We start from the raw sequence: 27,798 nt of genomic DNA, 5'->3' as shown, positions 1-27,798 counted from the left end.
GCTCTCTCCAACGCCTCCACGTCCTTCTGGTAGTGCGGCGACCAGAACTGGACGCAGTACTCCAAATGCGGCCTAACCAGCGTTCTATACAGCTGCATCATCAGACTCCAGCTTTTATACTCTATACCCCGTCCTATAAAGGCAAGCATACCATATGCCTTCTTCACCACCTTCTCCACCTGCGTTGCCACCTTCAAGGATTTGTGGACTTGCACACCTAGGTCCCTCTGTGTTTCTATACTCCTGATGACTCTGCCATTTATTGTATAACTCCTCCCTACATTATTTCTTCCAAAATGCATCACTTCGCATTTATCCGGATTAAATTCCATCTGCCACCTCTCCGCCCAATTTTCCAGCCTATCTATATCCTGCTGTATTGCCCGACAATGCTCTTCGCTATCTGCAATTCCAGCCATCTTTGTGTCATCCGCAAACTTGCAGATTACACCAGTTACACCTTCTTCCAAATCATTTATATATATCACAAATAGCAGAGGTCCCAGTACAGAGCCCTGCGGAACACCACTGGTCACAGACCTCCAGCCGGAAAAAGACCCTTCGACCACTACCCTCTGTCTCCCATGGCCAAGCCAGTTCTCCACCCATCGAGCCACTTCTCCTTGTATCCCATGAGCCTTAACCTTCTTAACCAACCTGCCATGTGGGACTTTGTCAAATGCCTTACTGAAATCCATATAGACGACATCCACGGCCCTTCCTTCATCAACCGTTTTTGTCACTTCCTCAAAAAACTCCACCAAATTTGTAAGGCACGACCTCCCTCTTACAAAACCATGCTGTCTGTCACTAATCAGATTGTTCCGTTCTAAATGCACATACATCCTGTCTCTAAGAATCCTCTCCAACAACTTCCCTACCACGGACGTCAAGCTCACCGGCCTATAATTTCCTGGGTTATCCCTGCTACCCTTCTTAAACAACGGGACCACATTCGCTATCCTCCAATCCTCAGGGACCTCACCCGTGTCCAAAGAAGCGACAAAGATTTCCGTCAGAGGCCCAGCAATTTCACCTCTCGTCTCCCTGAGCAGTCGAGGATAGATGCCATCAGGCCCTGGGGCTTTGTCAGTTTTAATGTTCCCTAAAAAACCTAACACTTCCTCTCTCGTAATGGAGATTTTCTCTAAAACTGGTGGGTTTGGATCGGATGTAATCTTAAGTTTCTAAAACATCTCTAACCTGAACCCATCCTGCCTCAAATCTGCTTGCCCATTTCCGGTTTTAACAGAACCAGCCTGCTCCCAGAAGGTGGAGTATTTATTTAAATATTTTAGTGAGGATGCCATGCTTTTTTCGGAAACCTAATATCTAGTAGGGGCTGAAAACCACTGTGTGAAAGAGGTAAATATCTTTTTAGCACTTCTCGTGGGTCAGGAGGAGTAGGCTGGTTCCTTCCAGTCTCTTAAGCAAACCTGCTTCCTTGCTTGAGGTTGAATTTCCCAGTCCACTCCATCCCCCCCAGCACTATCCCACACCCTCATGGATCAGAACTCTCCACATGTTCAGATCTCCCCTGCAATATCACTATTTCACCATTTGCCTCTGAACTCCATCACCCCCCCCTCACCCCTTTCCCCATGCCCTGTCCTATCCCCACTGCTCTCTTAGCAAACAGCAAGAACTTATCAGCTACAGGATTGTGGCTTCTGCTACATTATCACCTGGCCCATAGGAGGCAAACAGGTGGGAATTATGTGTTTTAAAAAAACATGCACGTCGTTCTATTCCAGAAGACACACTATCTCCTGAGAGCAAAACAAGACAGATAAGCACAGTTGAGAAGGCCAACTAAGTGGGTACCAGGAGTGGTTGGGGTGGGGGGGGGGGGGGGGGGGAGCAGTGCAGGGTTGCAGAGAGCAGAATATGGGGACTTCTCTGGCTGCTAAAGGCAATGGAAATGAGTAAGTGTGAACTTTCCAAGAGTAAAAGGATCCAGCTCTTTAAATATACCCTGGTAACTAACAGCTTCATATTAATCTAGCGGCCCTCCATTGAACTTTTTTGATGTTTCCATATCACCCAGCATGTGAGAAGACCAAAACAGGACACAATATTCTAATTGAGGCCTAAACAAGGGCTTAATGGGAATTTAAAAAGTAAATAACATACTGATTACATCTTGCGCTTGATCAGATGTCCTACCATAGTAATTACTTTCTCAGTATCTCCTTTACTTTGTGGAGTATGAGTTAAGCTTTAATGATTATTAACATGCTATTAAACCAGTTGTGGCATGGCTCCAGTATTTAAGCATCATAAGCAAAGGGATCATGTGAAGATATTTTAGTTTGACCCCTATGACAAGCTGATGTATTAGGCCCAGAAATTTCCTCTGTTTACTCTTGACCAAGCATGGAGATTGTCTACGGAAACAGTGTTAACATTTTAGGTCAATGACGTTTCATCAGAACTAAAACATTAGTTGGAACTTTCTGGCTGTTCACGCCGGCAGGATCTTCCGCTCCTGCTGACGGTACACCCTTGACACGGGTTTTCTGGCAGTGAGGGGTACAATCAATGGAAAACCCTGTTGACAACGGCGGGACTAGAAGATCCCACCGCTGGCCAATGGCAGGCCACCAACCCTCCATGACAAAACACGTGGCTGGTTGCTCGGTTAATCTGTTGCTCTCTCCTCACATGCTGGCTGATTTGTTGCATTTTTGTCTTCATTTCAGATTTCCAATATTTACAGTATTTTGCTTTTCAATATATGTATGGTTCTTTCCTTGTGTGTTTTTGGTGAAGGGATCTGGACCGTCACATCAGCACAAATCCAGACATATTTTGTTTATGTGAGCTATTCCTCTACTTCAATCTGTCTTTTTCAGTGCCACCTTGTCCATCCTGTGATTATATATGTTATTTTAGCCATCCATTATTGCTGTTTAATATTATTTTTGTTTCTTGAACCTCTGCCACAATAAATTCAAGTTGTGTCTCTTTTTGTTCTCTCAATCACAATTCCACTGCTACTGCAGTTACACATTTTGGCACTCCATCACATTCTTGGGGACTAGAGTCAACTCTTCCCCTTTATTGCAGTGCATTCATCACTGGCAGAGGTTAGGGGCCATCAAGCCACCGTATGCATGCTGCACCTGAGATTAGTATCCACATCAACTGCAAACAAGTAAAGAGAAAAGCATAGCTATTGTGGAAAATTGTACAGGTACAGATATCTATGCTGAGGCCTCAAATCTGGCAGTACAAAGTAAACATTTATCAAATTTAATCATTAAAGCTTAATTCATACTCAATTTCATACTTAATTCAAAGTAAATAATATTGCAATACTCTGGATGTCTGAAATTTTAATGAAAAATACAAGTTATGAGCACTCACTATAAATTGGTATTTTTGAATCAAATCAAAATTCTACTTATTATTAAATGAAAATATTATAATTTATAATCTGCCCAACTGATTTTGTTGGAAGTTATCAAGAAGTCTCTGGACTTTCACTCGAATCTATGAATTGTTCTATCAAATGCAATGATAATGTTTTGCAATGTACTGTTTTTAAAACAATGGACAAGACATTGTCACCTGACTTGGAGGTCACAGTGCTGAGATATTTAGTCTATTATGAAGAACTAGAAGGAACATAACAAAGAAAGGCAGAAGATCCTTCATGATAATCTCCACTATCTAAAGCTGACATAATTGTCCAGCTATTCATAATAAATTGGGTGGGATTTACTGCAGAGAGCCAGTCAGAGAAGTCTTTACTGGGTGATATACTGAGCACAAACATGAAGGAGCAAGGACTGGAAGAAAGGATGGCCCAGGATATAACCAGCCAGAGGGTGAGCTTGCATCCTTGCTGGGTAATAAATTGTATTGAGGAAACTTGCATGGCTAGTCTGTAAAAGGAGATTGATGGCTGTGCACCAGCAGCTAATGCATTGCGTTGCTTGCTTTTCAATGTTGAACAAGGTGAAGGTGTCCACCTGTAACATATGTGTAGATAGCACCCAGAGTATTAAGTCAACGAGTGAACCATAGAACATGTGATTACTTCTATGTACTCAGTTGTGAAGACAGTGGTGAGAGAATTGGAAGGTCAAACTGTGATGGGTTGCATCATCTTCACCACTTTCTCTGTTGAGAAGAAAAGCATAGATATGGTCTTCCAAATGAACAGATCACTTCTACACTCTGTTCTCACATAGATTGGCAGAACTGAAGTGTAGTCCCATGCAATCGGCAGTGGTGCCCCGGGTAAGGCATACACTTTCCTCTTGAGCTTTGACAAATGATCATCTGGACTCGAAACGTCAGCTCTTTTCTCTCCTTACAGATGCTGCCAGACTTGCTGAGATTTTCCAGCATTTTCTCTTTTGGTTTCAGATTCCAGCATTCGCAGTAATTTGCTTTTATACACTATCCTCTCTCAGTTTGCAAGCCAGCTCCTCCTCCATCTCCTTAATTAATGCCTGTAATGTGGACAGAAAACGAGCTGGGCTAGACTGCCCCAGTTAACATGTTGCATTCTATAACCGGGTCCTCTCAGGCCAGATATCTTTGAAGTCACCCACTGTGGCCATCTCAAGTGAATAAACATTATCCTTCTACCTACAATGTTTTAACTATTGAGATAAGGATGGAAGCACTAGATTAGGCAAAGAAGCACCCATAACAGAGTGGCCTACGGCTTATATAATTATAAATGATTTAGAATCACTGTTTTACCTCAAGTTCTTGTTATGGATAGTTTCTTTGGTGTTTGTTAACCATACCATGTGATTTGACAGAAATACCAAGGCTGGCAGCTGGCAAGTTTGGTGGTCCTTTCTTCCTTTCAGCATCTTGCTGTTTCTCCTGCCTCTGCAACTCTACATCTTCCTCCATAAGATGGCGCTCAGGTTTCCTCCTTGGCCATACAAAGTAATGAAGCATGATGGAGTGTGCAACAGATGATAGTGAAATTTTAACTTTCAAGGATACTTTGGAAATACCTCCAAATGAAATCTTTACTTCAGGATGTCTACGGTTTGCTGCCAGTACTCTGGTAGAGCCATGGCTTCGATTGCATTGCTTCTCTGTGTCTCCTTGTGTTCCTGACAGGTGTCATGAACTTTGTGTTCTGGATATCCCTTGTTCTTAAGCAGCCAGTCTGATACTCAATAGTCTGTACAGAAGAGATGGGGGAATTGAGAACTGCTGCAAGATAAAGACACCATGATAATTGCCTGGAAACTGTGTGCAGATATGCATAATACATAATTTCTTGTCTTTGCACACTAACTACATGTTCAGTAAGTGGATGCTCTATTTGTGTATAATCCAGGGTCTTTATATGAAACACACAGGATTTGTGGGTACAATCTACACCCTGAAGTTGGGCGAATCCTGCAGATAGATATTGTACCTAAATGAAGTCATTTGCCTTAGCGAAGAGTGCATCCACTTCACTGTTGCTTATGTCACTTGTTGGGCAGGATTTTCCAGCCCTTCTCACTGGTGGGATCTTCCACTTCCCCCAATGATGACTCCTGCCATAGGCTCCCCAATGACAGGGCTGGCGAACCATGAAAAATGCTGTAGACTTTGGCAGGACAGGAAGATTCTGCCAGCTGCCAATGGTGGGCCACCTTGAAGTGCTTAAATTCTGACCAAAGCATAGAAATTACAGGGTCTTGGTTGCCTTCAGAACCTTTGACAATGACATATGTCACCTGGAGCTGGGCTGCAGTTGATGATCCAGATAAGTGAGAATCAATGTTTGTCTCCTGTAAACCCGTGTGCTTAAGACCTCCTGCATCATTCCATCATTCTCCTTTGCCCAGCCACTGCAGGTCTCTCCACTCTTGCTTGCTCCTTTTTCTGCTCCTGTTCCTCGAATCACCATGCAAAACCAAATAGCACACCCATGTTGCCAAATGATATTGTACAGAACCCCTGGCAGAGACTGTCCCTGGCTCCAACATTAACTTGCCACATTTTTTGCAGTTATCTGCAGCAGCCAACACACCCAGAAACAAGCATAAAAGCCCTCCTGCTGTCTTAAAAAAGATACTTGCCCAACTATGGCTGAGTATGCCTTTAAAGAACGCTGGCAGAATATTGCTCATGGCTGTTCCAGGCATTATTTAAAGATGTTTTTAGAATAGAGGAATCCAGTGCTCAGAAAGTTAGAAAGGGCAGAGGGGTCCTGAAAGATTTATGGAAAGACATCCAGGATGACAAAAATGTGCTCAACTCAAAATGGTACCAGGCATATTACCACTGAACATTGGGCATGAGAGATCCCCCATGCAAAATATGGAAGTTTGGCATCCATCTTGAAAAGGATTGACAAAGGTTTAAATTACTCTTAAGGTTGAAAAGACAAACATAAGATAGTCCAGTACACAGTGCAATATTTTTATGTGTCCCACATTTTTAGTATAATCCTCCTACTGCAGAAGTATGCTCAAACTTCCATGTGGACTGTATCGTAATACTGAAATATTTTACAAAAACAAGATATTTGGTTGCTTATAGTTTAAACCCAATGAAGCTTTCAGTTCAGAGCAGCAATAATAAACTATCATCCTGCAAGTCACAGAAATAAGTTTATTATAGTAACAAAAGTTCAGGGTTGAGAGTTTGAATCCACTACTTTATTAATCCCATAATTCAAGGGTAAGCACCCTTTGTGCGCTCCTATGGAAGGCTATTGCTTACACAAGGTCTGTAGTGAAAATGATTTGTAATTATTAGTCTTCCCTCACCTTGGGACATTTTTTCTGCTAAAGGTGTTATATACAGTGAAATCTTGATGACTCAAACTTGGATGGCATTAAATTCTGATTATGTCAAAGTCATCAATCATTCCCACCAGAAGAACAGCAAATCTCATAGAACAAAAGCAAATTACTGTGGATGCTGGAATCTGAAACCAAAAGAGAAAACGCTGGAAAATCTCAGCAGATGTGACAGCATCTGTAAGGAGAGAAAAGAGCTGATGTTTTGAGTCCAGATGACTGTTTGTCAAAGCTAAAAGGCATAGAAAATGGGAGATGTTTATACTGCAGGGTGAGGGAATGAAAGATGAGTCATAGCTATAGAAACCAAGGGAAAAGACTGCTAATAGCTGTCCATAGAGAGAATAAAGAGTGTGAATGGCCAAGCGGCAGAGAAGTTGTAAGCTGTGACAGATGAAGATGTTGGCGGGGGAGGGAGGAGAAGATGAATGTAGAAAAGGGGAAGCAGGGGGGAGAAAAGGTAAGGGAAGGGGGATGAAGTAGGGGGAAAGAGTGGGGGGGAAGAAAAATGAAGAAAGACAATAAAGAAATAAAAGATAGAGAACAGTAAAAAATTAAATAAAATAGAATGAAAACAAAGGGGGCCGAGATGGGGTACAGCAAATCATCTGAAGTTGTTGAATTCGATGTTGAGACCGGAAGGCTGTAAAGCACCTAGCTGGAAGATGAGATGCTGGTCCTCCAGTTTGCATTGAGCTCCACTGGAACATTGCAGCAAGCCAAGGACCGACATGTGGGCATGGGAGCAGGATCGTGTGTTAAAATGGCAAGCAACCGGAATGTCAGGGTCCTGATTGCGCACAGACCGAAGGTGCTCAGCAAAGTGATCACCCAGTCTACACTTGGTCTCTCTGATATAGAGGAGACCACATTGGGAGCAGCGAATGCAACACACCAAATTGAAAGAGGTGTAAGTGAAGCGCTGCTTAACCTGGAATGAATGTTTTGGACCTTGCATGGTGAGCATAGAAGAGATAAAGGGATAGCTGTTACACCTGCTGCAATTGCATGGGAAAGTGCCATGGGAGGGGTGTTGTGTATAGTGGAGGAATGGACTAGGTTATCCCGGAGGGAACGGTCTCTGCGAAATGCTGACAGAGGGAGTGAAGGGAAGATGTGTTTGGTGGTGGCATCAGGCTGGAGTTGGTGAAAATGGCGGAGGATTATGCTTTGCATGCGAAGGCTGGCGGGGTGAAATGTGAGAACAAAGGGGACTCTATCCTTGTTCTGGGATGGAGGAGAGGGGGTGAGGGTCATGACGCTGGAGATGGACTGCAAGCTGTTGAGGGCCCTGTCGACAACTATAAATGGGAATCCATGGTTGAAGAAAAAGGAGCACATATTAGAAGTACCACTTTGGAAAATGGCATCACCGGAACAAATGCGACGGAGGCGAAGGAGCTGAGAGAAAGGGATGGAGTCCTTACAGGATGTAGGGTGTGTAGAGCTGTAGTCCAGATAGCTGTGGGAGTCAGTGGGCTTCTATTGCCAGAAATGGAGACAGAAAGGTCAAGGAAGGGAAGGGAAATGTCTGAGATGGACCAGGTGATGGAGGGGTGGAAACTGGAAATAAAGTTGATGAATGTTGAGAGGTCTGGACGAGAGCATGAAGTGGCACCAAAATACTCATCAATGTACCGGTAAAGGAGCTGTGGGAGGGGACCTGGGTAGGCCTGGAACAAGGAATGTTCCACATACTCCATAAAAAGACATGCGGGTACCCACTACTACTCTTTTGATTTGGAGAAAATGGGATGAGTTAAAGGAGAAGTTGTTGAGAGATAGAATGAGTTCAGCCAGGCGGAGGAGAATGGTGGTGGATGGAAATTGTTCAGGCCACTTTTCAAGAAAGAAATGAAGAGCTCTCAGGCTGTCCTGATGTGGAATGGAGGTGTGGAGAGATTGCACATCCGTGGTGAACAGGAGACGGTTAGGGCCTGCGAACTGGAAGCTGTCAATATGATGTAGGGCATCAGAGGAATCCTGGATGTAGGTGGGGAGGGAATGGACCAGGACATAGCATGATGCCCATGATGAGCTGAAATTCCACACTCCTAACTCCAGATTTGTCCAACTTGTCTCAGCTTGTCATATGACCGCACCAACCAATCAGAGCAGAGTTAGACCACACAAGAGCCTGAAATTATGGACTGCTGGCCACGTCATCATTTGACACTGAGATCTTCTTGTGAAAGTATGCGCACCATCTGTGAGTATAGCTAAGTGAAAAGTGTGGTCCATCGGGGAGAAGGTGAAGTTGATATAGAAAGTGGAAAACTATGGCCTAAAATGGATATCGTGAAGGTGTGGAAGATTCTACCTTCGAGTTTGTCCACCATTATGAAACACAAGGCAAACACCTTGGAACAATTTAACAAGCAGGAATTCTCTCCACCACGGAAGGGGATGAGAACAACTGCCTATCCTAATGTTCAAGAGTATCTGCTAACATTGTAGACATAGGAAGAAAAAGATTAGTTTTTCTGGAGCTAACTCTTGACGTTTTCCATCACAAAACTCTGGCCTCTTCCAAGGTCATGATATTGTCGGGTTTGAACAAATTGAACAAAGACTTTTCACACACTTACCGCTTTACTGTGTTTTTACTTGGCATTTGAATCTATTGTTTTTGACGTCGGCATATCAGGTTAAATAGAAGCTCCGAAGAGTCATACAGACGCAAAGCATTAACTTTATTTCTCTCCATACATGCTGCCAAACCTGCTGAGCTTTTCCAGCATTTTCACAAATTTACGGATGGATCCCATGGGATTCGACTCCTTGGGATTTTACTATAAAAAATAAATTGGTTTTGTTGTCTGAAAGACTTTATATATTCGTACAACACCTTTTGGATACAACCTATTCAACATGAAGCTTATCAAATGTTGTAATATTTTTCTTTATTAGTGTCACAAGTAGGCTTACATTAACACTGCAATGAAGTGACTGTGACTAATGCATACATTAAAAGTGGGATTATTTCCTTCTTTCAGAATACTGAATAAAGCTTGACTTTGCTGGGTGCCAGTGCACACACTGGTAGCAATGAGCTTTGAGAGATGCCCGCACTGTCATGATTCCCGTTCGAGCAGTTTACAAAAATAATTATCAGTGTACACGGTGAAGGGAAGAACTCCCCCCTCTAGTTGGCTATTTGTTTTTTCTTGCATGGATGAATTGGGTATTGTATTGTTCCTCATGGTACGTCCATTCTCTGTATTAAGCATACAACCTGCATAACTTTTACGGTATTTTTCTCTCCCTCTCTTCAGGTTAGGCTTATAAGCCTGGTATCGTGAATGATCTGGGGTTCACACTCACCGGCTTTTCCACAAGCTCAGACAGAAATGACTGTTGAGAGTATTAATGCACCAGTGTTAGCGTGAAATTTATTTATTTGCGATGTTATGTTTAACCCACTTAAAACACTTCCCTCATAAGGTTCACAGAGGAATAGTACAATAAAGTGTTAAATGTTAACATTTGAATTCACCTTCCAAGGTTGAGCTCAACCTCCGAAGGTCTACGTGGAGTTTTAAAGTTTTAACTTGTGTTTGTGGTCGGATTTACCCATTGTTGAACTGAACCAGGACTTGCCGTGCACAGTATTACTCTGCTGAGGGCATCCTCCCTTTAAGAGGAGAGATCAGTTTGCAGGGTGCTGTGCTCCACTCTGCAGCCCAGAGGAGTAACTAGACTGAGGAGCCGGGAAAAGGGAAGGGTTTCCTCTCCTACTGTTGTTTGCTTGAAGTTAATGAAAGGCATTGGGCCAAACCAAACCCACACAATAATATTTTGGGACCAGTGAGACTTAATTCGAAACAGTAGCTGGGTGCGAGGATTTTTTTTTGATTCTTGTTTCCTCCTGTCAGTCAGTTAGCACCTGGAGCAAAGGGTAACAGCAATCTCTTGCGCTGGGAATTCCTTAGACACTTCAGGATGGTAAGTGGAACGGGTCTAGCATTGGGAACATTCTACATTAACTGGTAACTTGCCTTATGTAAGACAATGGAGCAGAGCGTTGCTTTTATTGTAATTAATTAAGATTGTAATTTGGATACGTTTTTAAAAATAAAACATTGTTGGGGACATTTCTATATTCCTTTTCAAAAAAAGGAGCACGGTTTCTCTAAAGGTAGTTAACACGCAGCGACATTAGTACAGCCTGGAAGATCATCAGGCGGAGAGGATGGATTGGAGAAAAAAAAAACATGTTCTTCCAGCCCTGCTTTCCTTGACTGACTCTCTGGGCGAGAACCAAACAGTGGGGACCAGGTTATATCGGATTTCCTGGGAGCCATGAACGGTCAGCCGGCGAGGGTGGCTGCAGTCAACTTGGTTGCGTTGTCGATTTATTTATTTCTCTCTATGTTTACATCCTCACGTTTACCCTCAGCTGCATCACAATCCATGAATCGGTCTCCCCCCCCCCCCGAAGGGGGTGATCAGTGGCGAGATTCAATCCAGGAGGAAGCAATAAAAAAAAATACTGTTTTCCTCCCCATGTTAAATCTGAATTGTATCGAGTTCTATTGAGTAACAAATCTGGGCAGAGAAGCAACGTGTTGCCTGCTGCAGCTGTTTTCAAGGCGGCGGGGGGGGGGGGGGGTATTTGTGAATGTTTATTGTGCCATGTTTTTCGGTGTCCACCCACTCTGAGGAAAGCGGGGTGGGGGGCAGCTGCTGCGAATGTGGATCCTTCAGCATTGAATGGCTGCAGACAGTCCAGGTTCTTCTTTACCATCCAGCCCCGCTCCCGCCTCCCCTATCCGTGTAAACTTGCGGTAACAGGAAGGATGTTTATGGAATGCACTTAGTGTCTGCAGGCGTCTGATGCACTGTTTGGCATCAGCGGCAAATGATTGGCCGTCCTTTCTCTCTCCCTCTCTCACACACACACACAATCCCAGTGGGTTGTCCTTCATTTTCGGAAAACCCGGTGTGGTGGAGGGAAAAGGACTTGTGTTGGTGGCGCTAGACGGTTCTGGATAATTGGATGGTGAAGGATTTCTTTGCCCCCGCTGCCGCTGCTCTGGGCGAAGCCCGGCTCCTGAAGCCCGGCTGCAATGAGAACGGCGGGAAAGGGCTAATGAGCAGCTGCGTGCTGTCAATCCCAGCCTTCCGGATGCAGCTCTCCTCAGAGGAAAGTTTTGCGGCACCGCTCATGGTAATCAACTTTTAATCGTTTCGCTTGTCTCATTAGCATTTTCCATCCGCTGCCAGATTCGAGCTCAGGTTTGATCTCCGAGGTGGTGATGGTAGCCAGAAGTTAAAAAAGGCACCAGTTTTGTATGCGGCCACATCATTGCGCTTTTAATCTCCTTGAGGGGAGATGCCTTTGTTTATCATTCAATAACACGCGCAGGTTGATTGTTTTCAACTCCAGAGGCGCAAACGTGATATTTTCTCACTAAAGTGCGAAGAACGATCTTGCAAATTTGGCTTTAGATCTTTCAGTAAAATGTTAGCTAAAGAAATCACCCCCGCAATAATCCACCAGGTCCAGATTTCCTACATCTTTTCACTCCAAAGATGTGTTGGGTGGATTGGCCATGCTAAATTGCCCCAAGGGATTTGCGGGGTAAACACGTGGAGTTACGGGGTAGAGCTTGGGTTGATTGTTGTTGATGCAGGCTCGATGGGCCAAATGGCCTCCTGTACTATCGGGATTCTGATTCTAGTCTCCCTCAACTGATGGGCATGATCGCATTCTGCCTGGTCATGTAACATCTGCATTCTAGAGTTACATAAGTCTGGTCTGTTAAGACTTTCAACAACAGCTACTACAACTTGCATTTATATAGCACCATAACATCCCAAGGTGCTACACAGGAGGATTATTAGACAGGCTGACACTGAACCACATAAAGAGATATCAGTGTAGATGACCAAATGCTTGGTCAAAGAAGTCAGCTTTAAGGAACATCTTCAAGAAAGAAAGATATGGAAATTTTAGGGAGAGAATTCAAGAGTTTAGGTCCTTGGCACAATCGCCAATAATGGAACAGTTAATACTGGGGATGCTCAAGAGGCCAGAATTGGAGGAATGCAGAGATCTCAGGGTTATAGGGCTGGAGGCAATTACAGACATTCAAAATAGAAGATTAATCTGCTGAATGGCATTTTCAGCTCCAAAGAACTCATTAGCAGACCACTAATGTGACACAGTGGTTAGCACTGCTGCCGCACAGCCTGGCTCGGGTCACTGCTTGAGCGGAGTCTGCCCATTCCCCTCGTGTCTGCATGGGTTTCCTCTGAGTGCGCCAGTTTCCTCCCACAGTCCGAAAGATGTGCTGGTTAGATGCATTGGCCATGCTTAATTCTCCCTTAGTGTACCCAAACAGGCGCAGGAGTGTGGTGACTAGGGCATTTTCACAGTAACTTCATTGCAGTGTTAATGTAAGCCTACATGTGACACTAATAAAATAAAAATTGATTTAAATAAATGTATACTGGCCTAAAGCCATTAAGCACTTTATTGTACAGTAGCACATTTTTTTGTTGTGGGAAACTTATTTATTTGATAATTCATAGAATCATAGACCCCCTACAGTGCAGAAGGAGGCCATTTGGCCCATTAAGCCTGCACTGACAACAATCCCACCCAGACCGTATCACTGTCCTGTGTTTACTGTGCTAATCCCCCTGACACTAAGGGGCAATTCAGCACAGCCAATCAACCTAAACCGCATGTCTTTGGAGTGTGGGAGGAAACCAGTGCACCCAGAGGAAACCCATGTAGGCACGAGGAGAATGTGCAAACTCCACAAAGTTACCCGAGGCTGGAGTCGAAACCAGGTCCCTGGTGCTGCAAGGCAGCACTGTGCCACCATGCTGCCCTGTGTGCAACTTTTTCATTTCTCATGAATCTTACATCATAAAAACTCGACATATGAACATACAAATGAGGAGTGGGCCACTGGGCTATTCGAGCCTGTTCTGCTTGTCAATAGGATCATGGCTGATCTGATTGTAACCTCAACCCCATATTCCTCCTTATCCCCATAACCTTCCACTCCCTTGTTATTCAAGAATCTATCTAGCTTTACCTTATCTTTTGTGAACGTGTGACCTTTGTAGGGAATTTGTTGAAATGTGCAGGCATGGCGTTTATTATTCTCCTGGATAAAAGCAAATGATTGCAGATGCTGGAATCTGAAACCAAAAGAGAAATTATCTAAGGAGTTTATTATTCTCTCCTGTTTTGCAGAACACTATAATGAGAAGCTAATTTAATCTTTTGCAAAGTTGTTTTTATCAACCTTGTCTCAGTGCAGTGAAATGATCTTTGCTGGAGCTATTAATTGAGAAAACTTGCTTAAATAATTTATTTGATGCTGCACTGCATAAAACAAAGGTATTCCATCATGTTTGGGAGAAGAGATACATCTAATATTGCACGGTTGATGCCACTTGAATTTAACTGCATATTTACTCACCAAAAGAACACAGTGAAATTGCAGCTCATTTGAAATTCTGCTGATTGTATCCTATACCACATGAATTTCTACTTGCCCGATATCGGGTGGCACAGTAGCACAGTGGTTAGCACTGCTGCTTCACAGCGCCAGGAACCTGGGTTCGATTCCCGGCTTGGGTCACTGTCTGTGTGGAGTTTGCATGTTCTCCCCCCTCGTGTCTGCATGAGTTTGCTCCGGTTTCCTCCCATGTTCTGAAAGACGTGCTAGTTAGGGGTGTGTTGACCCGAACAGGCACCAGACTGTGGTGACTAGGGGAATTTCACAGTAACTTAATTTGTGTTAATGTAAGCCTTACTTGTGACTAATAAATAAACTTTAAAACTTTATCTTACCAGTGAATGCTTGTGAAAAATGGGCCTGCTGTTACACAAGATTTACTTCAGGTGCATCCTTACTAGAAAGACTTTGCAAGGTCTTTTATAATTTATATTCGTGCTCAGTCCTCTGACATCTCAAACTTCACATTCTCAAAAGGTGTAAACATAATGACCAAGTCCCCCCCTCTATCTTTGCAGTTCCTCCAGCCCTACAATTCTCCCTAACTCTGATGCTGGTCTCTTGTGTGTAACCTCCCCAGTGCCTTTCAATTGTCTGTGATGCAGCTGAACTAAAAATGCAGTAATTCCCCTGTTTTCCCATTCCTGAACCCTCTGGACTTCCCTCTTTTTGAATCCTCTTGAAAATCTTTCAGTTTGTCCAAGCTTTTAAAAGATCTCTTAATAGCTCCTTCTCTGACCTGAAACTATTTCATAGAATCATAGAAACCCTACAGTGCAGAAAGAGGCCATTCGGCCCATCGAGTCTGCACCGACCACAATCCCACCCAGGCCCTACCCCCATATCCCTACATATTTACCCACTAATCTACGCATCTCAGGACACTAAGGGGCAATTTTAGCATAGCCAATCAGCCTAAACCGCACATCTTTGGACTGTGGGAGGAAACTGGAGCACCCGGAGGAAACCCACGCAGACACGAGGAGAATGTGCAAACTCCACACAGACAGTGACCCAAGCCGGGAATCGAACCCAGGTCCCTGGAGCTGTGAAGCAGCAGTGCTAACCACTGTGCTACCATGCCGCCCTATCTGATTGCACAGAAGTGCAATGGCTTGAGTTGTTTTTCTACATTAAATGCAACTGTTGTCTAGTGAAATCTGCAACCTAAACTCTTTAGTTTCATGGCTGGAGGAAAATATGATAGATAAGCATTGGAGTTTAGAGCACTAAAGAAGGCCATTCATCATTATGCTATGTTGGTTATTTGCATACCAAATAACCAGGGATGGTGTAGGAGGGAGGGTTTCAGATACGTGGATAATTGGAACACGTTCTGGGGAAGGTGGGACCTGTACAGACAGGACGGGGTGCACCTGAACCAGAGGGGCACCAATATCCTCGGAGGGAAATTTGTTACGGCTCTTCAGGGGGGTTTAAACTAATTTGTCAGGGGAGTGGGAAAGGGAGTTGAAGTCCAGAAGTCAGTGAGGGCGGTGAGGTATTGGGGAAGGTATCAGGGTCAAGGGTGGGTACTGGTAGACAGGAAGGTGGGTTGAAGTGTGTCTACTTCAATGCAAGGAGCATCCGGAACAAGGTAGATGAACTTGGGGCGTGGATTGGTACTTGGGACTACGATGTTGTGGCCATTACGGAGACGTGGGTAGAACAAGGACAGGAATGGTTGTTGGACGTTCCGGGGTATAGATGTTTCACTAAGTGTAGGGAAGCTGGTAAAAGAGGTGGAGGAGTGGCATTGTTAATCAAGGATAGTTTAACGGCTGCGGAAAGACACTTCGTGGGGGATCTGCACACTGAGGTAATATGGGCTGAAGTTAGAAATAGGAAAGGAGCGGTCACGTTGCTAGGAGTTTACTATAGGCCCCCAAATAGTAATAGAGATGTGGAGGAAGAAATTGCTAAGCAGATTATGGATATGTGTGGGGGTCTCAGGGTAGTTGTCATGGGGGACTTTAACTTTCCAAATATTGATTGGAACCTTTGTAGGTCAAATAGTTTGGATGGGGCAGTTTTTGTGCAGTGTGTGCGGGAGGGTTTCCTGACACAATATGTGGATGGGCCGACTAGAGGTGAGGCCACATTGGATTTGGTACTGGGAAATGAACCGGGCCAAGTGTTAGATTTGGTTGTGGGAGAGCAATTTGGAGATAGTGACCACAATTCGGTGTCTTTTGTAATTGCAATGGAGAGGGATAGGGCCGTACGGCAGGGCAAGGTTTACAATTGGGGGAGGGGTAATTATGATGCGATTAGGCAAGAATTAGGGGGCATAAGTTGGGAACAGAAACTGTCAGAGAAAGGAACTAATGAAAAGTGGAACTTTTTCAAGGAACAAATACTGGATGTCCTTGATAGGTATGTTCCTGTCAGGCAGGGAGGAAATGGCCGAGTGAGGGAACCATGGTTCACAAAAGAGGTGGAATGTCTTGTGAAAAGGAAGAGGGAAGCTTATGTAGGGATGAGGAAACAAGGTTCAGATGGCTCGATTGAGGGTTACAAGTTAGCAAGGAATGAGCTGAAAAAGGGGCTTAGGAGAGCTAGGAGGGGACATGAGAAGTCCTTGGCGGGTCGGATCAAGGAAAACCCCAAGGCTTTTTACTCTTATGTGAGGAATAAAAGTATGACCAGGGTGAGGTTAGGGCCGGTCAAGGACAGTAGTGGGAACTTGTGTATGGAGTCAGTAGAGATAGGCGAGGTGATGAATGAATACTTTTCTTCAGTGTTCACCAAGGAGAGGGGCCATGTTTTTGAGGAAGAGAAGGTGTTACAGGCTAATAGGCTGGAGGAAATAGATGTTCGGAGGGAGGATGTCTTGGCAGTTTTGAATAAACTGAAGGTCGATAAGTCCCCTGGGCCTGATGAAATGTATCCTAGGATTCTGTGGGAGGCAAGGGATGAGATTGCAGAGCCTTTGGCGTTGATCTTTGGGTCCTCGCTGTCCACGGGGATGGTGCCAGAGGACTGGAGAATGGCGAATGTTGTTCCTCTGTTTAAGAAAGGGAATAGAAATGACCCTGGTAATTATAGACCGGTTAGTCTTACTTCGGTGGTTGGTAAATTGATGGAAAAGGTCCTTAGGGATGGGATTTACGACCATTTAGAAAGATGTGGATTAATCCGAGATAGTCAGCACGGATTCGTGAAGGGCAAGTCGTGCCTCACAAATTTGATAGAATTTTTTGAGGAGGTAACTAAGTGTGTTGATGAAGGTAGGGCAGTTGATGTCATATACATGGATTTTAGTAAGGCGTTTGATAAGGTCCCCCATGGTCAGCTTATGATGAAAGTGAGGAGGTGTGGGATAGAGGGAAAGTTGGCCGATTGGATAGGTAACTGGCTGTCTGACCGAAGACAGAGGGTGGTGGTCGATGGAAAATTTTCGGATTGGAGGCAGGTTGCTAGCGGTGTGCCGCAGGGATCAGTGCTTGGTCCTCTGCTCTTTGTGATTTTTATTAATGACTTAGAGGAGGGGGCTGAAGGGTGGATCAGTAAATTTGCTGATGACACCAAGATTGGTGGAGTAGTGGATGAGGTGGAGGGCTGTTGTAGGCTGCAAAGAGACATAGATAGGATGCAAAGCTGGGCTGAAAAATGGCAAATGGAGTTTAACCCTGATAAATGTGAGGTGATTCATTTTGGTAGGACAAATTTAAATGTGGATTACAGGGTCAAAGGTAGGGTTCTGAAGACTGTGGAGGAACAGAGAGATCTTGGGGTCCATATCCACAGATCTCTAAAGGTTGCCAGTCAAGTGGATAGAGCTGTGAAGAAGGCCTATAGTGTGTTAGCTTTTATTAACAGGGGGTTGGAGTTTAAGAGCCGTGGGGTTATGCTGCAACTGTACAGGACCTTGGTGAGACCACATTTGGAATATTGTGTGCAGTTCTGGTCACCTCACTATAAGAAGGATGTGGAAGCGCTGGAAAGAGTGCAGAGGAGATTTACCAGGATGCTGCCTGGTTTGGAGGGTAGGTCATATGAGGAAAGGTTGAGGGAGCTAGGGCTGTTCTCTCTGGAGCGGAGGAGGCTGAGGGGAGACTTAATAGAGGTGTATAAAATGATGAAGGGGATAGATAGAGTGAACGTTCAAAGACTATTTCCTCGGGTGGATGGAGCTATTACAAGGGGGCATAACTATAGGGTTCGTGGTGGGAGATACAGGACGGATATCAGAGGTAGGTTCTTTACGCAGAGAGTGGTTGGGGTGTGGAATGGACTGCCTGCAGTGATAGTGGAGTCAGACACTTTAGAAACATTTAAGCGGTTATTGGATAGGCACATGGAGCACACCAGGATGATAGGGAGTGGGATAGCTTGATCTTGGTTTCAGATAAAGCTCGGCACAACATCGTGGGCCGAAGGGCCTGTTCTGTGCTGTACTGTTCTATGTTCTATGTTCTATGCTAGGTCAAAGTTATGGAAGTCAGCATGAGAACACATATTTTTGCGATGAGGAACAAAATTAAATATTCTTTATGACCTCGCCCTGCCCACAAAAATAACTTCCAAAAGAGAATGTTAGTTCAATCATCTTGCTGAAGCCTACTATTATTTCACATTTATGAATTACATGATCCAGAAAATCCGTGCCAGCAAAGTCTTGTGGAAAAAATAACTTGCTGAAGCCTGTCATTACAAAAGATGGAAAATATACTTGATCAGGAGCAATCTTACCAGAAAGTCTTGCAAGGTCAATTTTAGGTCAAAAAAGACAAGCTCTCCCTGTTTTTAAAACATTTTTTATTCATTCATGGGATGTGGGCATTGCTGGTTTGGGTAGCATTTATTGCCCATCCCTAATTGGCCTTGAGAACGTGATGGTGAGCTGCTGCAGTCCATGTGGTGTAGGTATGTCCATAGTGCTGTTAGGGTAGGAGCTCCAGGATTTCGGCCCAACAACAGTGAAGGAACAACATTATATTTCAAGTTAGAATGGTGAGTGGGCTGGAGGGAAATTTACAGATGGTGGTGTTCCTATGCATCTGATGCCCTTGTCTGTCTAGATGGTGGTGGTTGTTAGTGTGGAATGTGGGGGTGGGGGGAGGCGATTCTCCCAGCCCACTACACTGCTCGAGTAGCGCAACGTGCCGGGAGACATCAATGGGGGCCATTTCACAGGCTTCCAGCTGGGCATCACAGCCTCCACACCTCTCCGGCATGAAGTTTTTTCGCATGATCAGCTCCATGCCAGAAATTGGTGTGGAGCTGATTACAATATGGAAATCTTCATTTCCATATGATCAGCAGGCCCAGACTAAAGTCTCCGGGCCCACTAGCATCTCCCCCCTACCCCGCCGGGAGAGGCTCACTCCAATAGGGTTTATACCTTCTCCCCACTGATGGGGATCAGGCGGCCCTACCTTGCTGGAGGGAACAGAGGCCATTGAGGCCCCCCCAGGAAGTCGGAGGTAAGGGGGATGCCCCTTGGGCAGCGCCAACCTGGCAGTGCCAACCTGACACCCTGGCACTGCCCAAGGGACACCTTGGCACTGCTCACCGGGCATCAGGCAGTGCCAAGGGGGAAGGACCAGAGGGGGTGGGGCTCAATGCGGGGGTGATCGGTAGAGGTGTCCCGCTGCCGCTTTGCATTTGGGATCAGTGAGGGAGGCGATTGGGACTGGCCATCTGGGTGGAGGGGGTGGTGGGTCAGGATTGGGGGGTCGGGGCTGTAGGGGTGGCAGGGAAGATCGGGGCTAGTGGGGGGAGGAACATTGGGGCTGGTCATCAGGATCGGAGGGGCATTGGGACTGGCGGGGCATCAAGATTGTTGGATGGGGGGCAGGGGAGGTTGGGGAGATTGGGGCTGCTGGAGGCGGGGGACTTAAGGGCTGGTCTGGGAAGGCCAGTGATCGGGGGATGGAGGGGTCGGAAGGCCAGCGATTGGGGTGGTTGCGGTGCTGGCCAGCAATCAGGCTGGCCAGTGGTCTGGAGGCTGGCAGTGGGGGGGTGGGGGGGGGGGGGGAGGGGGTGGGGGCCACTGCGCTGACAGATCAGTGTATGTGCAGTGGTCCGCTCAGCGCTGCCGGCCTCTCTGGTGTGAATAGACGTTGCCCACAGATTTCCAGAGTGAATCACGCGAGGGCAATCTGCGGTGCACAGAGTGTCAGAGATTCGTTCTGGAAATCATGCTAGAAAAAGGCAGTATTTACTGGGTGAATGTTTGTGGGTATACTGCTACATTTTGGATGGTGTCAAGCTTCTTGAGCTGCACTCATTCAGGCAAGTAGAAAATATTCCATCACACTACTGACTTGTGCCTTGTTGACGGTGGACAGGCTTTGGGGAGTCAGGACGTGAGTTACTCGCTGCAGGATTCCTAGCCTCTGACTTGCTCTTGTAGCCATGGTATTTGAATAGCTAGCCCAGTTTAGTTTCTGGTCAATGGTAACCTCCAGGATTTAGATAATGGGGAATTCAGTGATAATGTTATTGAATATTAACGGATGATGATTAGATTTTCACTGTTGGAGATAGCATTGCCTGATACATGTGGCGTGAATGTTACTTGCCACTTGTCAGCCCAAGCCTGGATATTGTCCAGTCTTCCTCCATTTGGACATGGACAAATATTAACTTTAAGCATTAGCATAAAACACATCCACCAAAGAAAGAAAAAATGAGGAATGTAGTCCACGTAAAAATGATACACAAAATACAGTAACAAAGTACTCTTAACTTTTTTACTCAAATGCACTCAAAATATATTTTACTAAAAAGCATGCACTCCATTCAGTTGTATATTTGTACATCTAAAATAATGTTTCGTTATCAGAAAATGACAGCTACTGTCAATTCTGCATTCAAAGCACGCAGAATTGACTCTTAACATCCTTTCTTGCTCGCTATTGGCTTTATCCAGAAGCAAATCATTTTAAACAGGTTTGCAGTGAGCACCTGCATAAAACAGAGGTGCTGTCACAATAGTAATCTCAGCGCTTCTCGAATAATGGATGTTTGAGTAGGTTTTATTCCCCTAAGATTTTCACTTGACTTCCATTTGCTTACATGTTCTGTTTACTCTAGAAAACAATGAATTGTTTGGAAAAAAATGTACTTCCGTTGCTGAATCATTGCATTGTATTTAAGGAACTTGGTAATTGAAATTGCTGCAACACTGTTGGAATGAAGAATAGCCGTGGACCTCTGCAAATGAATGAGTTCAATTTTCTTGGTGGTCTTGCACCTGTTTGATGCCTGTTTGTATTTAGAGGATTATGTCAGTATGATCCCACTGGCCGGACCTTCTGCCAGGAAGTGGGCGAGAAAATTAGCTGCTGCTGGTGTCAATATCTTCTGGATGCTGTAAAGAAATCAGCATGTAAAAATCCACCAGCCCATCCCTAACCAGACATTCCTAAAAGCAAAAGGGATTTGTCTACACACCATTGCATGTTTCTGCTGGATTCTCTGATTGAAGGGTATTGAGTAGAAGGTCTTTAGGCCTCTCATGAAGATGGAAACTACAGAAAAGTTAGTTGGGAATGCCATCTCCTCCCTTGTTTCTACCGGAGTTAAATGGCCATCTATTGGAGGCCCATGCCAGCATCTTTCTGGAAGCCCTGGAACACCCAGGGGGAAAGAGATCTTGCATTACAAATGTGTAAGTTTTTTCTTGACTGTTGTACCTGAATTATAGGTATTCCCTGGGCCCTCAGCCACAAAAAATGACCCATTGTCTCAGAATGAAGTTAGAATGACACTTTTCCATTGATGTGACATGGAAGCCACTTCATAGCCAAGAAACAATGTTAGGATAACTCCAGAGTAAAGTCTTGATCTGACTCTAAAAAGCTGCTGTAACAATCTCATACCACTTTGTTTTGGAGTGCACTTCCAGTGCAGTGCCAAGTGGAATTGATAAAGTGCCGTTTGATCTTTCACGCACGTTACTGCCTAAGAGTTTGAACAAAAAATGTTTTGGGAATGCCTACACTCTAACCCATGCTCCCAGGTGGAAGAGAAGCTTTTTGCACTTATAGAAGTGCTCATTTACACAGAGCTCTTTCTCTTCTAGTCACAAATCCCACTTCCAGCAGGGAATGTAAGCCAAGTAATACCAGCTGAAAATTGATGTCTAGCGGCCACTGGTAACATAACTTCACGCTTGTAGTCCCCATCCTGTCTTTGTCAGAGATTTCTTGTACAGGGTATTCTGGTTCAACTTGCAGCTTTTCTTTCCTGGGTACTTCCTTGTTCATTCGTGAAACATATGTAATGCACAAACCATTGTCCAGAGCCCTAAACACTCCTTCCGTTTGAGACATGTAGTTTACCTGTACTTTCTCGAATTTAGTATGCTGCATTTGCTGTCTATGATGTGATTTCCCATACTTTGGGAAGATCAAAAGCAAATGAGTATCTGCTTTGAATATTATCATTCTGTTGCCATCTGTGACCCCACACTCACCGTGGCTCCTCATTTTAATTCTCCTATTTCCAGAAATTATAGAATGCTGCAGTACAGAAGGAGGCTATTTGGCCCAGTGAGTTTGCACCGACCACAATCCCACCCAGGCCCTATCCCTATAATCCCATGCATTTATCCTAGCTAGCCCCCCTGACACTAAGGGGCAATTTAGCATGGTCAATCCACCTAACCCCTCGCATATTTGGACTCTGGGAGGAAACCGAAGCACGCGGAGGAAACCCACGCAGACACGGGGAGAACGTGCAAACTCCAATTAGACAGTGACCTGAGGCTGGAATCGAACCTGGGTCCCTGGCGCTGTGAGGCAGCAGTGCTAACCACTGTGCCGCCCCGTGCTCCTTGCAACTGCTTTTCCTCTTTGGGGATGCCTGTTTTGGGAATTGGCCCTGAAATCTAATTTTTCTCCTGATTGTTTTGCATTCCTGTGATCTGAATATTGAGAGGGGTGAATGTAACCTTGGTGTTCCTGCATTCCAGTTTTCATTTTAGACGTACATCTGTAAGTTTCTTTTTTGAGCTTTCTCTTCCTCAGTTGCCCTCATTCAGTGACAGGAAACAAAGTAGTGATGATTTTTTTTGGATTGGAGAACAGTATATGGTGGGATTCCCCAGGGTCACTGCTTTTCTTCATCCATATTAATGATCTATACTTGTCTGTGCAGGGAATAATTTCAGCATTTGCTGATGATGCAATAAGTGGCACGATGTGAACTATGAGGAGGACAATGACAGAGTTCGAGAGGATGCAGCAAGCTGGTTGAATGGGTGGACATGTGGCAGATGAAATCTAATGCAGAGAAGTGTGAAATGATACATTTAGGTAGGCAGGCAGGGAGAGGAAACATAAAATAAAGGATGCAATTCTAAAGGAGAGATGTGGACAGACAGCCTGGGGCTATATGTGCAAATATATAAACATAGGAATTAGGAGCAGGAGGATGCCACATAGCCCTTTGAACATGCTCCGCCATTCAATAAGATCATGGCTGATAGATTGTATCCTCAACCCCACATTCCTGCCTACCTTTGATAACCTTCCACCACCTTTGTTAATCAGGAACCTAACATGAAGATTCTGCTTCCACCACCTTTTGAGGAAGAGAGTTTCATAGACTCATGACCCTCTGAGAGAAAAACAATCTCCTCATCTCTATCTTTAATGAGTAATCCCGTATTTTTAAACAGTGACCCCTAGTTCTAGATTCTTTCACGAGAGAAGACATCCTCTCCACCCTGTCAGGATCCCTCAGGATCTTGTACATTTCAGTGAATACAAGCCTAACCTGTCCAACCTTCCCTCAAGACAACCAACCCATTTCAAGTATTAGTTTAGTAAACCTTCATTGAAGTGCTTCTAATATATTTATATCTTTCTTTAAATAAGGAAACCAAAGCTGTACACAGGACTCCAGGCGCGGGATTCTCCGGCCATGCTCGCTTCAAAATTGGAGAATCCCACCCCAGGTCAATGGACCTTTGCAAGGTCCAGCCCCCCGCCCGCTACAGTTCCTGTGGCGGGCCGGATGGGAGAATTCCAGCCCAGATGTTGGCTCACCAGTATGCTGCACAACTGAAGCATAACCTCCCTACTCTTGTAATCAATTCTCTTTACAATGAACGATAACATTTTATTAGCTTTCCTAATTACTTGCTGTACCTGCATACTAGGGTTTTCTGATTCATGCAATAGGACACCTAGATCCCTCTGAATCTCAAGGTTCTGCAATCTCTCATCACTTGGATAATTCTTGCTGCCAAAATTGCAAACTTCACATTTTCCCACATTATGCTCCATTAGCCAAATCTTGCTCACTCACCTGACCTACCTATGTCCCTCAGTAGCCTCTTTACGTCCTCTTCATAATTTACTTTCCTACCTTTCTGCCATAAGCAAATTTTGCAATCATTCCTCTGGTACCTTCATCCAAATCATATATATATATACATAAATTGTAAAACTTGAGGCCCCAGCACTGATCCCTGTGGCATGTCTCTCATTTAATCCTGCCAACCAAAAACTGACCCAATCTACCAGCTGTCTGTTTCTTGTTAGCTAGCCGATCTTCTCTTCATGCCAATGTGGTGTCCCTGATACTATGAGCTTTTATTTTCCGTGATAACCTTTAATGTGGCGCCTTATCAAATGCCTTCTGGAAATCTAAGTACAGTACATCCACTGGTTCCCTTTTATCCTCAGCACATGTGACTTCTTCAAAGAACTCTAATAAATTGTAAGAAGTCCCGCAACACAAGGTTAAAGTCCAACAGATTTATTTGGAATCATGAACTTTCAGAGCGCTGCTTCTTCATCAGGTGAGCATTTCTGGGCACCACACTTCAGAAAGGATGTGAAGGCATTGGAACAGGTATTGAACAAATATATGAGATTGGTTCCTAGATGAGCTTCAGGTATCTGCATAGATTGCTGAAGCTAAGACTGATCTCTTTAGAGAAGAAGAGATTGGGAGAACATTTGACAGAGCTGTTCAAAATCTTGAGGGGTCTGGACAGAGTAGATAGGGAGTAACCAGAGGGCACTGATTTAAAGTGATTGGCAAAAGAACCAGAGGTGACATGATTTTGTTTTACAAAATTAGTGATTAGGATCTAGAATGTACTGTCTGAGAATGTGATGGAGACAGTTTCAGTTGTGGCTTTGAAAAGGAATTGAAGAATTATCTGAAGAGAAAAGATTTGCAAGGCTATAGAGCAAACATGGGGGAGTAGGACTGGCTGAGTTGCTCTCGAAGAGAGCTGGCAAGGACATGAGGGGCCAAATGTCAACCTTTTGTGCTGTAACCATTCTAAGATTCTATAATTTTTATACCATTTTCCTTGGGTGTGCCATTTGTTATCTTAGCTTTTCACATGCCCTTTTGTTGTTTCATTGCTGTTCCATTACCTCATTAAGATTATCTTTATATCATCCAGTAACTTACTGTTTTTTTTAGCAGGTTTCAGGCATTTTGCACTTGCTTCCCTTTCTGTTCTGTTCTGAAGAAAACTTCTACTTGAAATGTTCACTTATCTTTGCTACTGGTCTGCTGCAAATGGCTAGCACTTTCTTTTGATTTTGAGCAGTCTTACTTGAAAGTAAACCCTTTGTGAATATAAGAAAAAAAATTCAATTTAATTCTATCATTCTAATATTCAATTGTTTGCAAAGCTTTTGACCATGGTTCATGAATACTATATATAGATTGCATAAAATAATGCAGCCATATATAACATTTCTGGTAGCTGAAAGTTATTTACTTTAACCAAGAAAACCATTTTTATTCCAAACCTCACAGATGTCAAACTACAAGCGTGCAACTTTCGAAGATGATGATCCCACAGATACTGCAGCAGATGGAAATGCCTCACCAGAAAGTGTGGAGGTTTGTAGAATTGGCTGATTTAAACTGCTATTTTCATGTAATCATGGTTTCTTGTCTAACCCAATGCTCATTTCCTTTATTTGTACACATGATGGATGTTTAGGAAGTTGTTTGATGATATGGTATGCACGCTGTCCCAATTTATTCAGCAACAATGTACACAGGAAAGTGCTGTTACTGCTACAGCATAATCAAGAACAGCCACATTGTATCCTTTGTTTTTACGTTTTCTTTTGGTTTTAAAAGATAGTGACTAACAATTTTTTCTTTGTGATAACTGACACAATCTGTGGAGAATTCAGCAATATTTATTATGTTTCCTTGCAAGCAAAACAAAGGTCCAACCTGCTGATATATTTAGGGATTTTTCTGCACAGTGTGCGTACTTTGAGAATCTACTCTTCTGAAGTGTTTATTTATCTGCTTCTGAATTTGGCCAGATTCTGAATATGATGATGCTTTTAATGAGCTGAAGCTTCAAGAACTCTCACTATGTTTTTGTGAATGGGTGACCTCTGCTGAAAACATGGACTTGGCATTTTCTAGCTCTAGCTCCCAGCATAGCAGGACAATTTGTCTTTGTTTTCTTTTAACTATAAAGCTCCCTTTTTTTTTTACCGCTTTGGAGTTCCATAGATGACATTTACATTCATATGAAGATCTCATTATGAGTGAATTGAACTTTCGAGGGTGAAGGGGTTGTCTTATGAGAAAAGACCAAACAGGTTGGGCCTGTGCTCACTGAAGGTTTGAAGAATAAGAAGTGATCTAGATTCTGAGGAGGCTTGACAGGAATAGATGGTGAGAGGATGTTTCCTCTCATGGGGAAATCTAGTGCCTGGGGACATGTAAGGCATCATTTCCCATTTAAGATGGGCGACGAGGAGGAATTACTTCTCTCAGAGGATTGTTAATCTTTGGGATTCTCTACAACAGAGAGCAATAAAGACTAGGCTGAGTAAGACAGATTTTTTGTTCTACAAAGGAGTCAAGGTTTATGGGGGGGGGGGGGGGGGGGCTGTAGACAGGAAAGTGGAGTTAAGGCCACAATCAGATCATATTGAATGGTGGAGCAGGCCCACTTCTGCTCCTATATTTTGTGTTTTTATGCTGAAATTATTTTATGCATCAAGTATCAGCACGATTATTTATAGATCAGGCATAAATTAGAAGCTTGCTTAAGCTTGATCTATAGTGGCCCAACGTCAGAAGAATATTAGATGTGCCAGTGGCACTTCCATTCTGCATGCCAGGCATTCTTGATTCACTTGCTTCAGCCTGCCAAATTAATGCTGATAAACATGCATATTGGTACTATGGGCTTATCCAGTAGAAAAGGGATTCAGATTTCATGTAAAACAGTCAACTTGTATTTATATCCCTCATTTGACATAATAAAACATGCCAAGGTGCTTTATAGGATTGTTATGAAGAACATTTCAACACCAGGCCAGACAAGGCTATATTAGGGCAGATAACTGATAAGTCTGCCTCAGATGAAGGCTAAGGCAACGAGTGCTGCAGCAATTATCATTGGGATGCTCAACAAGGCAGAATTAGAGGAATGCAAATATTTTGGAGGGCTGTGGGGCTGGAGGAGATTTCACAGATAGGGAGGAATCAAACCATGGAGGGATTTGAAAACAAGGATGAGAACTTTAAAACTGAGGGTTGCTTAACCAGCAGTCACTGTAGGCCAATGAGTAAAGGGA

General features: G+C 44.0%; 1 protein-coding gene across 3 annotated transcripts in view; it reads left to right on the top strand.

Moving 5' to 3' along the window:
- The window catches only part of ece2b (endothelin converting enzyme 2b), a 178,073-nt gene that overhangs the window by 65,366 nt on the left and 84,909 nt on the right, over window positions 1-27,798 (top strand). The window contains exons 1-2 of one of the 3 annotated variants that reach the window (XM_078207052.1): window positions 10,457-10,721; window positions 26,000-26,086. In XM_078207052.1, coding sequence (XP_078063178.1) covers window positions 10,719-10,721; window positions 26,000-26,086 — 90 coding nt within the window. In that variant the 5' untranslated portion in view covers window positions 10,457-10,718. Of the gene's footprint in view, window positions 1-10,456; window positions 10,722-11,431; window positions 11,947-25,999; window positions 26,087-27,798 lie in introns of those variants that run through there. The other 2 variants (XM_078207050.1, XM_078207051.1) reach the window with 2 other exon arrangements.

This window comes from Mustelus asterias, chromosome 3, assembly GCF_964213995.1.
Source record: "Mustelus asterias chromosome 3, sMusAst1.hap1.1, whole genome shotgun sequence".
In the NCBI taxonomy this organism is placed as follows: Eukaryota; Metazoa; Chordata; class Chondrichthyes; order Carcharhiniformes; family Triakidae; genus Mustelus; species Mustelus asterias.
Note: the sequence above shows the minus strand (reverse complement) of the source record. Positions and strands in the feature narration are given on the sequence as shown.